An 11,118-nucleotide genomic window follows, 5' to 3' on the forward strand; every position below is an offset into this window, starting at 1 on the left:
GTTTTCCTACATTCTAATTCTCATCTTCCCATTGAACAACAAAATCTTATTTTCCCACATAGATATTAATATTTTTATGCGTTGTTCCTAATAAAAAATAATATACCCCTTTATTTAGTAGAGATATGAGTAACTATCTTAATGGTTCAAATAATACTTACACTCTTAATATGCAACGTTTTAATTAAATATAATTTATCCTAAGATATGTACTACTTACTAAAACACTAATTTTATTGTATATTTTTAAATTTGAGAGAATATAAAATAAGGATATATAAATAAGAACTAAACTTAATGAAAAGGTAGAATAAATTGGATTTGTAAGTAATATCACTCCCAAACCTCCTAATATAAGACACAATTCCAAAAAACTAAAAGAAAATCGTGTATTGGTCCAAACAAATCCATTATGTGTAAAATAAGAGATAAATAAATCAAATGATTTTCATGATCTTATTGACCGGACCAGAAATTTTTTTTTATGATATGGTTCTAATTGAATAAAATCCTAATCTATTAAGCTAGTTAATTTGGATATGTTAGTATTTAACAGTTAGAATTGTTTACTACTTTTCAAAATACCATTTATTTAGGACTCCAACTTATATTTAGATCTTATCATGGGTCGCACCATCCGTTTTAAAACTCTGTTTTTTTTTTTTGTATTTTCTCTTTTGCGTGTTACAAAGATCAATTTTTATAACCGAAATAATATTACAATATATGTTTTTTTCAATTGCTTGCTTCTGCTTCTTTTACTTTTTTGAGTTTCTTGCAGGGGCGGTGGAAGTCAACGGGGTTGCTGCTAGGGGTGTGCAAAATTTGGGTAAAACCAAAAAAATTCGGTTAACCGACTGAATTCAGTTAATCGGTCGGTTAACCGAATTTTTTTGGTCGGGGGCCGGTTAATTATTTTTTAATTTTTGGTTAACGGTTAATTCGGTTCGAAACCGGTCGCTTAACCAATTTTTTTCGGTTTAACTGAAAAATTAATAAATAAAATTATAATATATAAATAGGCCCACTATTCACCTAAATCCAATCCAAACCCAAGTATTCAACCCAACCCAATTACCCAACCCAACCCAACCCAACCCAACCCAATAAAAATTAAAAATAATTTAATAAATAAAAATAAAATTCTAAAACTAAAACTAAAACTAAAGTCTAAAAGTCTAAAAGTCTAAAAGTCTAAAAATAATTTAATTATGTAATGATTCAATTCGGTTAATTCGGTTAACCAACCGAATTAACCGAAAATTTTCGGTTCGGTTAATTTTTTTTGAAAAATTTTTGGTTCGGTTAACGGTTAAAAATTTTGAAAGGTCGGTTAATTCGGTTAATGTTATTTCGGGTCGGTTAACCGAATAAACACCCCTAGTTGCTACTGCCGTTTTGGTGTAAGGGGAAGGTTTCGGACGTCGCGTCTGCTAACATGTCGAGGAGCGGCGCTGCAGGGGCTAGGGCAACTAGGGTTTCTACTGAAAGATTAGGATTTTGGGCCATTGGGTCTCTATTTGTATTTGGGCTCTTGAGCCTTGTAAATGGACTATTATTATTTTTTGTTGTTTTATTATTGGGCCCGAGTAAAATTGGGCTCTTACACTTAACATATCTAAACTCGAGTACGATAATCTTATTTTCTAAAAAAGTAAAAGAAATAAAATGAATATAAAAGTAGATTAGCCAGGAAGAAATTAGTGACCAAAAGTTAAATAGGCAGCAAGCATGGAAGCAAGAGGAACAGAAATATTATCATCTATTAGCATGGTAATTGGAAGAGATTCAACCACAGTTGCCACTAGAGAAATGAAAGCAACCCTATGCAGTGTATATCCCCAATCCAATTGTAAATAACCCAGAGCTGAGTAGTAGTACAGCATCCTACATTCATTCACCAACACAAACTTTTATTAGCATTAATATTTGGACAAAACTTTGGAATATATATACCATATGATTTCTTATTCAATATATAAAAACTTGATTTGATTTAATTTAATTTTTACGTACAATTAACATATAAAATTATTTTATTCCCTAGTACCATAATCAAAAGTGCAATTAACCTGACACTCATAGTCAATGCAACATTAGTTTAGAGATATAATGTTTTTAAATTCATGAAAAATTTGTAATAAAATAAAATATACTTATATGGAACCAATTATTTTGTTTTGGAAATTGAGATAATATTATAAAATTTTGTATTAAATGTTTTATCTTAAAAAGGCTTAAATTGAATTAATAAATTTTAAAATAGCCATTATTTAACTAAGAGGCTTTAATTGAAATATTAATTTTTAAGAAAGATCAAAATTGCAATTTATATAATATTAAATTGTAGGAAATTAATGGAACTCACCCAATAGAAATGATGAATCCTGAAACAAACATGGAAATGCTGCCAACCCAACTCTTACTTTGATTATAAGGAATCTTGGACGACCCATATTTTCTTCCAATTATATCTGCAACACCTGTCCACCACAGTCCTTTCTATAAGTTTTTAATATTTCTGTTCCTCTTCCGTAACAAAAGTAAAAAATGGCATTAACAATTTCACTCAATAAATGCATCAAGGACAACGTGGGTTTTACCACACTCCTTACTACTAATAATAAAGGAAAAAGAGATTCGATACCATCTCCGCCGCACATCATTGCCAAGCAGATGACACCCACAGGGGATTCACGCCAAAACACAAGAGCACATAACATCAACATCGCAACATAATACAAAGGCCCCCTAAGCAATTCCCTGCAGTTTTAGTAAAAACACAATAACCCATTTGAAGATTAAATTTGAATTTGCACAATCAAACCAATATAAGTGGGATTTTAGTGTAGAAATGCCTGCCCTAGCTGCTTTCCTTTTTTAAGTTAATATATACTTAACAATTCTACAAATACTAGTTATGTACATTGAAAAAACCTAAAATGTGTGAAAGAATGATAAATCCAATCCACGCCATTTAAAATTACTGCTTCCATGTCCTATGTATCTTTTGTGGTTTTCCAGTACGCCTATATTATATATTTTAGGATATGAAATTAAGAATTATTAGTAAATAAGTGTGGAACGATTGGTATAAAACTGACCTATTTGTTTTCAACATTAATACCAAGGGTGGGACCAAGACAACCAAGACCATCTCTGCTCTCCGCCCCCACTTCAATCCATACCTATTCTTAGATTTGGAATTTATTTATGTTAAAGATCAATTTATAATATTTTAATGACACTATCATTATAGTTCATAGTCATTAATGCACCTTAAATTTGATATAAATTTAAAACTTAAAAAAAATTTAACCATTAAATATGTATTAATGTATAAAGTATTTTTAATTTACATGCATTGTAAATACAATTATGTTGATACATTTAACAGTTAAATCATTAAAATATTAATAATATAAATAATTACCAACGTATCTAAAATTACTTTTAAATTTTTACGCTACATCTCTCCCTTTTAATTTAATTAATTCACACAGTAGTAAGCTGCTGAAGGATCTCTACACTAATCTCTGCTTGATTTGAGGTCTCGACTAAGCTTTTTATTTATTAAAAATGAGTGCAAATTAATTTTTTAATGAATACTAATTAAAAATAAAATAAAATAAGCTAACATACTATTCGAATAAAAAATAAAACAATCAAATTGGAGTAAAAAATTGATATTATGGTGATAGAAAAATTACTTGGGATTTCCTTCTCGAGTAACAGATTTGATCAAGCTTTGATCATCAGTCAAAGAGAGACCATGAATTACAAGCCTTAAGCAATTGAAAAGTGGAACCAGAGATGCAAAGTAACGAGCTTCATCGGCGTTGCTATTTTTTAAAATTAAAAATATATATATATCAGCTATAATATTAATCAATTTAATTAACAAAATAATGCAACCCGGTTTTTTTTTTTTTAAATTATCTTTCAAATATAGAAAAAAATAACATGTTCACCTGAAAATTGGCCAGGAAATGGCAAAAAGTAATCCAGATAATATATGCACCAATTTTCTACTTAAATTCTGTTAAAATAATTAACAAAAAGAACCGATAAATGAAATTAAAAAATTCTGATAAAGTGTAAGAGAGATTTTAAGAAAAAGATTAAAAAAAAAAAAAACCTGCTGAATGAGCTCCTTTTGAGTGAGAATATCGAAGGTGAAGACGAGAGCATAAGCGCCAGCAAAGACAGAGGCGGAAGCAGCGGTATCTCGGAAGATAGAGGCGGTTACAGCGGTGGCTGAGAGTGCGGTGGCGCGTTGGGGCGCGCGGTAGAGAATAGGGAAACGGGACGTGGTGGGGATGAGAGGAGAGAGGAAGAGAAAACGGGGAGGAGGAAATACGGCGGAATAGACGTGGCGGCTTAAGATTGGATGAGTGAAGGATAAGGAGAGGCTCATGGTAGCAGCGGAGAAACTGATGAAATAGAAGAGAGAATGTGGAACGAGACCGCCGAGCTCTCTGCTTTTGATGTATATTTTGTTGACCACTTGGGTAAAATTTGCAAACGAGAAAGAAAAAGAAAAGAGTAAGTTAAAAGGAGGACCAATGAATGAAAGTGAGAGAAATCGACTAATTTTACTCAGATTGATGATGTCAGATTCCAAAAGGATTTACAACTGTAAAGTTACTTTTTTTACCTTTTAAGTGGAAACCGTGTAACTTACATGTGACCCAAATGGATTTTATTCAAGGGGTTGAATCCAAAATCAATCAAAATTAGTTTAAAATAATAATTAAAACATAATTAGTTGAATTGATTCTTTTTATGATTTTTTAATTAAAAAATTGATTGATTTAATCAAATTCATGTAAATAAATTGTTTATTGATCCAACTCTAAAAAGCTTTGCTTTTGAAGATAGTTGGGTATACTCGGATGAATACTTGTGAATTGAGCAAGTGCCCCCCTTGAAGAAGGCTGCTTCAACTAAGGGTGAAAGTTGGAATCCACGATTAATTGAGTTGATGAGTTTTATTTTATCAACTTAATTTGATTGAATTTTTTTCTAAATCGAGTACAATTGTTTAAGTTAAATTAAAATATTAAAATATTATTACAATATAACTGATTTCATGTTGAAACACATAAATTTAAATCCATATATATTTGAATTTTTTAAAGAAAAATAATAAAAAATAACTTTAGTATGATAAACTTGAATCATTAATTAACTTCTTTAGGTCCCCAAAATTATTATTCTAAATTTTTTTTGTATTTTTTGTTAAGAGAGACCAATTTGTTCATTTTCAAACTTAACAGGGACCAAAAGTGTATTTACATCAATCAATTATTCGAATCATTCGAATTGTAAAATTCAACTCGATTTAAACTCGAAACTCAAATAACTCGATTCTATTAACTCAAAATTTAATTTTTTTTAATTTTTTCGAATCAAATTGAGTTTTTCTTACCCTAACTTCAACTCCTCTACTTTTTACAGCATGTTTGGTTGGGTGTATTGGCATAGCCATTACACCCCTAATCGGTGGGCCCCACTTAATCCCCCTTTAATCCTTTGTTTGGTTCAGTGTATTGCTATTATGGGTCTAATACATTACAGACCTAATCCTCAAAATCCACCGATTTCTATTCCGGAATGAAAGCTCAGTTTTGCTGCGTATTAAGTTCTCCCGATTTCTTCTACCCAGTTTTACCCTCCTACTGCTTCTTCTGATTTCTTCTGATTCCATAACTTTTTCCTTCCTCTCGGCCGCCACAACTGCTTCTTCTTCATCACTCATTAGCAGACTGCTTCTTCTTCTTCATCTGCTCAGCCCTGTTGCTGTTTTATGGTGGTCTTTTGTTTCTTTCAAGATTGCTTGACTTTTTTTTGATTCATTTGGATAGAGATCTCTGTTTTCATTTGTTCTTATATGTATATCTTTTGTTGGATTTGATATCAGGGGATATGCACGGTTTGTGAATATAAGAGATGGTAGGGGAGCCACTCCCTTGCACTTAGCAGCACGCCAGAAGCAGCTTGAATGCGTACATATCCTGTTATACAATGGTGCTCTTGTTTGTGCATCAACTGGTCGATATGGGTAATAAAAATTCATGTTAAGTTGATAATTCATGAGTATCTGTATTTTTTTTTTGTCAGATGGATAGAATGATTGCTTGGAAAAATGACTGAAAATTTGTTGCTTTTTTCAGTTTCCCAGGAAGCACTCCTCTTCATTTGGCTGCTAGAGGGGGCTCTCTTGATTGCATTCGTATGTTGTTGGCTTGGGGTGCAGATCGTCTTCAAAGAGATGCATCTGGGTATAGTTTAATTTTATTATTTACATATATGGATATCTACATGCTTTTATATTCCCAGGCCTTGATCCTTTGTTTCATTCATTTTCTCTTACCAAGATAATTTTATTATTTACATATCTGGGAATAGACTAGCCCTTCAAGCTAGGTTTTCAATGGTGCTCCTCTTGGCATCATATTAGTTGAGTCCATTACGAAATTGAGATGTAATACAAAGTCTTGAGGCTATACCAATTTACAGCATAAACTTCATACTTTGGTTCATATGATTTGCATCCCCATGCTTGTGGCGAATTTATGTCGAAACAATTCTGCCTTTTCTCTTTTAAGTTTTTCGTTGAAGTAGTAAAAGGATTTTATTAGAATTACGACTCATGCTTTCTTTTGGAAGTTGAGTAGTAGATATTGTAACCACGATTGTGTCCATTAACCTCCCTGATAATAAAAGTAATTGCTGATATTACTAAGGAAAAATAGTAATACATGCATAGCTGCTTGAGCACATTAAAACTGGAGTGGTGCTATACATGTGATCTTATGTTTAACTATGTTGCTCGAAAGAGTTAAAGACATATGTTAAAGTACTTGCATTGTTATGTAATTTGATAGTTTGCTCCTTTGAATTCATCACTGAGATGAGTTGTGACTGTAGGTCTTCAAAATGGCCAAAGCACTACAACGGTTTGGCATGAAAAGAGCATTAGTTGTGCACTCAGAGGGTTTAGATAAAATGAGTCCCCTTGGTAAGCTTCATTTTATTACTCATTTCCCTCGGCTCAATCATCGGCTCATGTCGTCTTTGTTTGCTGTTCCTTATATCTAAATCATTACAATCTCACAACATATATCCATCCATACAAGGCCAGGGCGAGTCCTTGATGTCACTCTAGAAAAAATTGAGAAGTTCTCATTTGATCCATGTAAGATCTTGTTTGTATTTCATGATGTTTTCTTCCTTCCTTTATTGATACCATAGATGTATTTTAACACAAGATTTTGAAACTACTGTATTTATATACTGATCAAGTTGTGCTAAGAAAATACAATGTTTGGACAGTGGAATTTGGCATTCCTCGTTGTGCTCTAGATGGACAGTGAAATTTGGCAAAGTTTTAGGTTCAATTTAGAAGAAATAGAGACTGCAACTCAGTACTTTTCGGAGTCGAATTTGTTGGGAAAAAGTAACTTTGTTGCTACATATAAAGGGTTCCTTAGAGATGGATCAGCTGTTGTGATTAAAAGCATTAGCAAAACTAGTTGTAAATCAGATGATTCCGAATTCTTGAAAGGATTGAATGTTTTAGCATCGTTGAAACACGAGAATGTAGTCCAGTTAAGAGGATTTTGTTGCTCAAAAGCACGCGGTGGGTGCTTCCTCGTTTATGATTTCATCCCTAACGGAAATTTGCTACAGTATCTCGACGTAAAGGATGGTGACGGCACAGTCCTAGATTGGTCTACTAGAGTTTCCATTGTTAAAGGCATAGCCAAAGGTTGGTCTCTAGTTATGTTTTTTTTTGCCTTGTTTTAAGTGGTTCCTATTAGCTAACTAGACATGTTTGTTGCAACAGGGATAGCATACTTACATGAATACAAAGTAAACAAACTGACTCTCGTTCACCAAAACATATCAGCCGAGAAAGTGCTCGTCGACCACCGGTTTAATCCCCTACTTTCAGATTCCGGCTTACACAACATCCTCACCATTGACATTGTCTTTGGTTCACTCAAAGCCAGTGCTGCCATGGGTTATCTCGCACCCGAATATGCCAACACGGGTCGTTTCACCGAGAAGAGCGACGTTTGCGCGTTCGGGACACTCGTTCTCCAACTCCTTTCAGGTAAACAAAAGGTGACCAGCTCGGTACGTTTAGGAGCTGAAACTCGTAAGTACCAAGATTTCATAGACTCGAACCTTCACGGTCGGTTCTTTGAACACGAAGCGGCTAAACTAGCAAGAATAGCATGGCTTTGCGCTCATGAATGTCCTATAGAAAGACCATCAATGGAGGAAGTGGTCCAAAAATTGGGTAACTGCAATGGCCGTCCTTAAATGGTGATGATGATGTTGTCACTTAACTACTCACTGATGCATGAATGGGGCATGCTTTAAATTTGTGTCCTTTTGTTAAGGACTATGCTTTTGTGAATTTTGTTCATGTGAATTCAACCTCGTAAACGCTATTTTTATTTTGTTATCCAAGAATTTATTTCTAGGCTTTTTTAATTCACTCTTTTAATTTTGTGCTTGAAAGTAAGCTTTATATGTTATACTGATATTTTTTAGGGTGTAACCGAGCAGGCCTGAGTTAAACTTTAAATTTGTAGCTTGATTCTCAGTTCAAGCTCAATTAAATATCTATTGTATAAATTCATATAAGAAAATTTATTATCAAGAATTTTATGAAATTATATATCATTATTAAATTATATTTAATATTAATTATTTTAAATTGTATAAATTTATATAAGAAAATTTATTATCAAGAATTTTATGAAATTATATATTATTATTAAATTATATGTAATAATAATTATTTTAAATTATAAAAATTCATATAAGATAATTTATTAGTTATAATTATTTTAAATTTTATTAAATCATATATTTAATTAAAATATATTTAATATTAATTATTTCAAATTATCTTTTATAGTATCATATATTATGATTTGAGTAAATTCATATAAGAATATTAATTATTAAGAATTTTATTAAATTATATATTTTAATTATAATATATTTAATAATAATTATGTTAATTTATATTTTATAGTATCATATATTATGATTTGAGTAAATTCATATAAGAATATTGATTATTAATAATTTTATTAAATTATATATTTTATTTATAACATATTTAATAATAATTATGTTAATTTATATTTTATAGTATCATATATTATGATTTGAGTAAATTCATATAAGAATATTGATTATTAAGAATTTTATTAAATTATATATTTTAATTATAATATATTTATTAATAATTATGTTTAAATATGATTAAATTATTTATTATTGATATTAATAATCTTATTAAAATTTAAATAACAATAACAATAATCATTTACCAAAATAAATTTATGCTAAGGGTATTCTAGTCATTTTAGTTTTTTCCATTATGCTATTACACATCTATTCCATTCAACCAAACACAAGATTACTATTACGCCTCTATTCCATTACATTCAACCAAACAGTTGATTTGCTATTACACCTCTATTCCATTACACCTCTATTCTATTACACCTCTAATCCAATACACCTCTAATCCAATACAGCGAACCAAACGTGCCCTTACTGCTTTGTTATCAATAAAAGCATAAATAAATCTATTTAAATGATTGTACTAGATATAATTATTAAAAAGCAATTTTTAATTAATTAATGTATTGGTTCTAAGTTTAACTTCTTTTATTAAGTTGTTTGTTTTTATATAAGTGACTTTAAATTTAAATTTTCTTGGTAGCATATCTTGTTTTTTAAGTTTCATTATCGAAATACGACCTCCACATAATATTCACGCAAGATAAAATGATACCCCAAACAAGTTGGGCTTTATTGACTTCTTAATAATATAACTTGATTTTATTTTGAATCATAATAATTTAAAATAAAAATACTAAAAAGTAAAAAATAAAATAAAATTGTTTGTTAAAATTTCGGCTTAAGTACTAAAAATGTCCATGTAAAATAATTAAAAAAATCAATTGAACTCATAGTTGAAAAGTGCAATTGATTGAACCCTTGTAATTTAATTTTTTGTCGAAGCCCTTGTAATATGTGAATGTATAAATCTTCATGGTGTAGCCTTCGATAATGTGTAGATCGAACGAACAAATCACAATACATGAACTTATGCGTAAGTCCATGAGGGAGAAACCCATGGCACCTTCTGTGAAAGTCTGTCGGGACATTAAACACGTGATTTTGTATGTTGCCCTTGTGGCATACTTTGTTAAGTCTGTCTGGTAGAATATGATTTTTTGCTATTATGGTAAGTTCTGGATAAATTTTGATTGCTCTGTACTGCTATGATAAGGTTAAGATACGTCTGGAGCTAAGGTAGTTGAATAAGATATGTGATATAATTGAATAAATTTTAAGGGAATTTCTTGAAAAGAAGTGCGTATCTGTATGTTCGGAAAGGGTATCCGCCATAATAACAAGTTAGTTTGGAATTTGGGCGTGTTTGTAGTTGTGAATGAGATAAGTATCCCTTAGTCTAAGTTTGTCTATACTCTGCAGGGTCAAATCAGAGTTATCTGGTATCTGCCATATCTGAACAGTATCATGTATTCTTCTGAAATCTTATGGAATCTGAATCATCGTATTTCTGAGTATCTAAGGTTCTGAAATAAAATTGTGTGAAATTCATTTGGATGATATATATAATTCCTTATCAGTGTGATCTTGTATGGTATCAAACGAGAAAATGATTTGACTAGTAAGCTGATAGTGTTTTAATCTGTGTGAGTATCCGCCAAATGTATGTATCAGCCAGTGAACAATATATGTGATCAACCATTTTGAAATCAATGTATGTATGAAGAGATGGTCTGTATGTAGCAGGTTCTAAAGAGATATTCTTTGAAAAGTACTTGTATGGTTCTAAGAAACAGAAGAGATTAAGGTAATGCCTAGAAGGATCTTAAGTTAGGTAGTTAAGAGAGAATAGGTACTATTAAGAGAATAGTAGTTGGCGTGTAAGTGTAAGCTTGAAATTGCGATAGTATCCGCTCAAACAAAAGTGAGTGGTTAAAAAGGGTAGTTGGCATACAGATGCTCTTCAAATATTATCTGCCAAGGTATTTTGTATTAACTCTCACT

The 11,118-nt window shown here is 31.1% G+C and overlaps 3 protein-coding genes across 4 annotated transcripts; 2 read left to right on the forward strand and 1 right to left on the reverse strand.

The window, feature by feature from the left end:
- Positions 1 to 1,664: 1,664 nt before the first annotated feature.
- On the reverse strand, positions 1,665 to 4,529 carry LOC105770797 (probable phytol kinase 1, chloroplastic). The gene is made up of 6 exons (XM_012592139.2): positions 4,139 to 4,529; positions 3,972 to 4,039; positions 3,711 to 3,842; positions 2,648 to 2,763; positions 2,369 to 2,483; positions 1,665 to 1,887 (listed from the first exon to the last, which is right to left on the reverse strand). The coding sequence occupies exons 1-6, from the start codon at positions 4,415 to 4,417 to the stop codon at positions 1,701 to 1,703; spliced, it is 897 nt and encodes a 298-aa protein (XP_012447593.2). The 5' UTR covers positions 4,418 to 4,529; the 3' UTR covers positions 1,665 to 1,700.
- On the forward strand, positions 4,454 to 6,349 carry LOC128041022 (putative E3 ubiquitin-protein ligase XBAT31). Its single transcript, XM_052630305.1, has 5 exons — positions 4,454 to 4,545; positions 5,669 to 5,812; positions 5,924 to 6,064; positions 6,177 to 6,284; positions 6,343 to 6,349. Exons 1-5 carry the CDS (start codon positions 4,454 to 4,456, stop codon positions 6,347 to 6,349), a joined length of 492 nt encoding a protein of 163 aa, XP_052486265.1.
- LOC105770798 (cold-responsive protein kinase 1) lies at positions 5,572 to 8,508 on the forward strand. 2 transcript variants are annotated; one of them, XM_012592140.2, is made up of 7 exons: positions 5,572 to 5,812; positions 5,924 to 6,064; positions 6,177 to 6,284; positions 6,934 to 7,024; positions 7,143 to 7,201; positions 7,339 to 7,774; positions 7,853 to 8,508. In XM_012592140.2, exons 6-7 carry the CDS (start codon positions 7,369 to 7,371, stop codon positions 8,332 to 8,334), a joined length of 888 nt encoding a protein of 295 aa, XP_012447594.1. In that variant the 5' UTR covers positions 5,572 to 5,812; positions 5,924 to 6,064; positions 6,177 to 6,284; positions 6,934 to 7,024; positions 7,143 to 7,201; positions 7,339 to 7,368; the 3' UTR covers positions 8,335 to 8,508. The 2 variants fall into 2 exon arrangements, with proteins under 2 accessions (XP_012447594.1, XP_052487415.1); XM_052631455.1 differs by having other exon boundaries at positions 7,148 to 7,201.
- Positions 8,509 to 11,118: the final 2,610 nt, after the last annotated feature.

The sequence above is a fragment of the Gossypium raimondii genome, chromosome 5, assembly GCF_025698545.1.
Source record: "Gossypium raimondii isolate GPD5lz chromosome 5, ASM2569854v1, whole genome shotgun sequence".
NCBI lineage: Eukaryota > Viridiplantae > Streptophyta > Magnoliopsida > Malvales > Malvaceae > Gossypium > Gossypium raimondii.

Coding starts and splice junctions, on each gene's coding strand:
- LOC105770797 (XM_012592139.2), bottom strand. CDS start 4,417: ATGAGCCTCTCCTTATCCTTCACTCATCCAATCTTAAGCCGCCACGTC. Junction 2,764..3,710: donor ACTCGAGAAGGAAATCCCAA/GTAATTTTTCTA, acceptor CTAAAACTGCAG/GGAATTGCTTAGGGGGCCTT. Junction 1,888..2,368: donor GGATTCATCATTTCTATTGG/GTGAGTTCCATT, acceptor GAATGAATGTAG/GATGCTGTACTACTACTCAG.
- LOC128041022 (XM_052630305.1), top strand. CDS start 4,454: ATGTGGAACGAGACCGCCGAGCTCTCTGCTTTTGATGTATATTTTGTT. Junction 4,546..5,668: donor CGAGAAAGAAAAAGAAAAGA/GTAAGTTAAAAG, acceptor TCTTCTACCCAG/TTTTACCCTCCTACTGCTTC. Junction 5,813..5,923: donor AGCCCTGTTGCTGTTTTATG/GTGGTCTTTTGT, acceptor ATTTGATATCAG/GGGATATGCACGGTTTGTGA.
- LOC105770798 (XM_012592140.2), top strand. CDS start 7,369: ATGGACAGTGAAATTTGGCAAAGTTTTAGGTTCAATTTAGAAGAAATA. Junction 7,775..7,852: donor TGTTAAAGGCATAGCCAAAG/GTTGGTCTCTAG, acceptor TTGTTGCAACAG/GGATAGCATACTTACATGAA.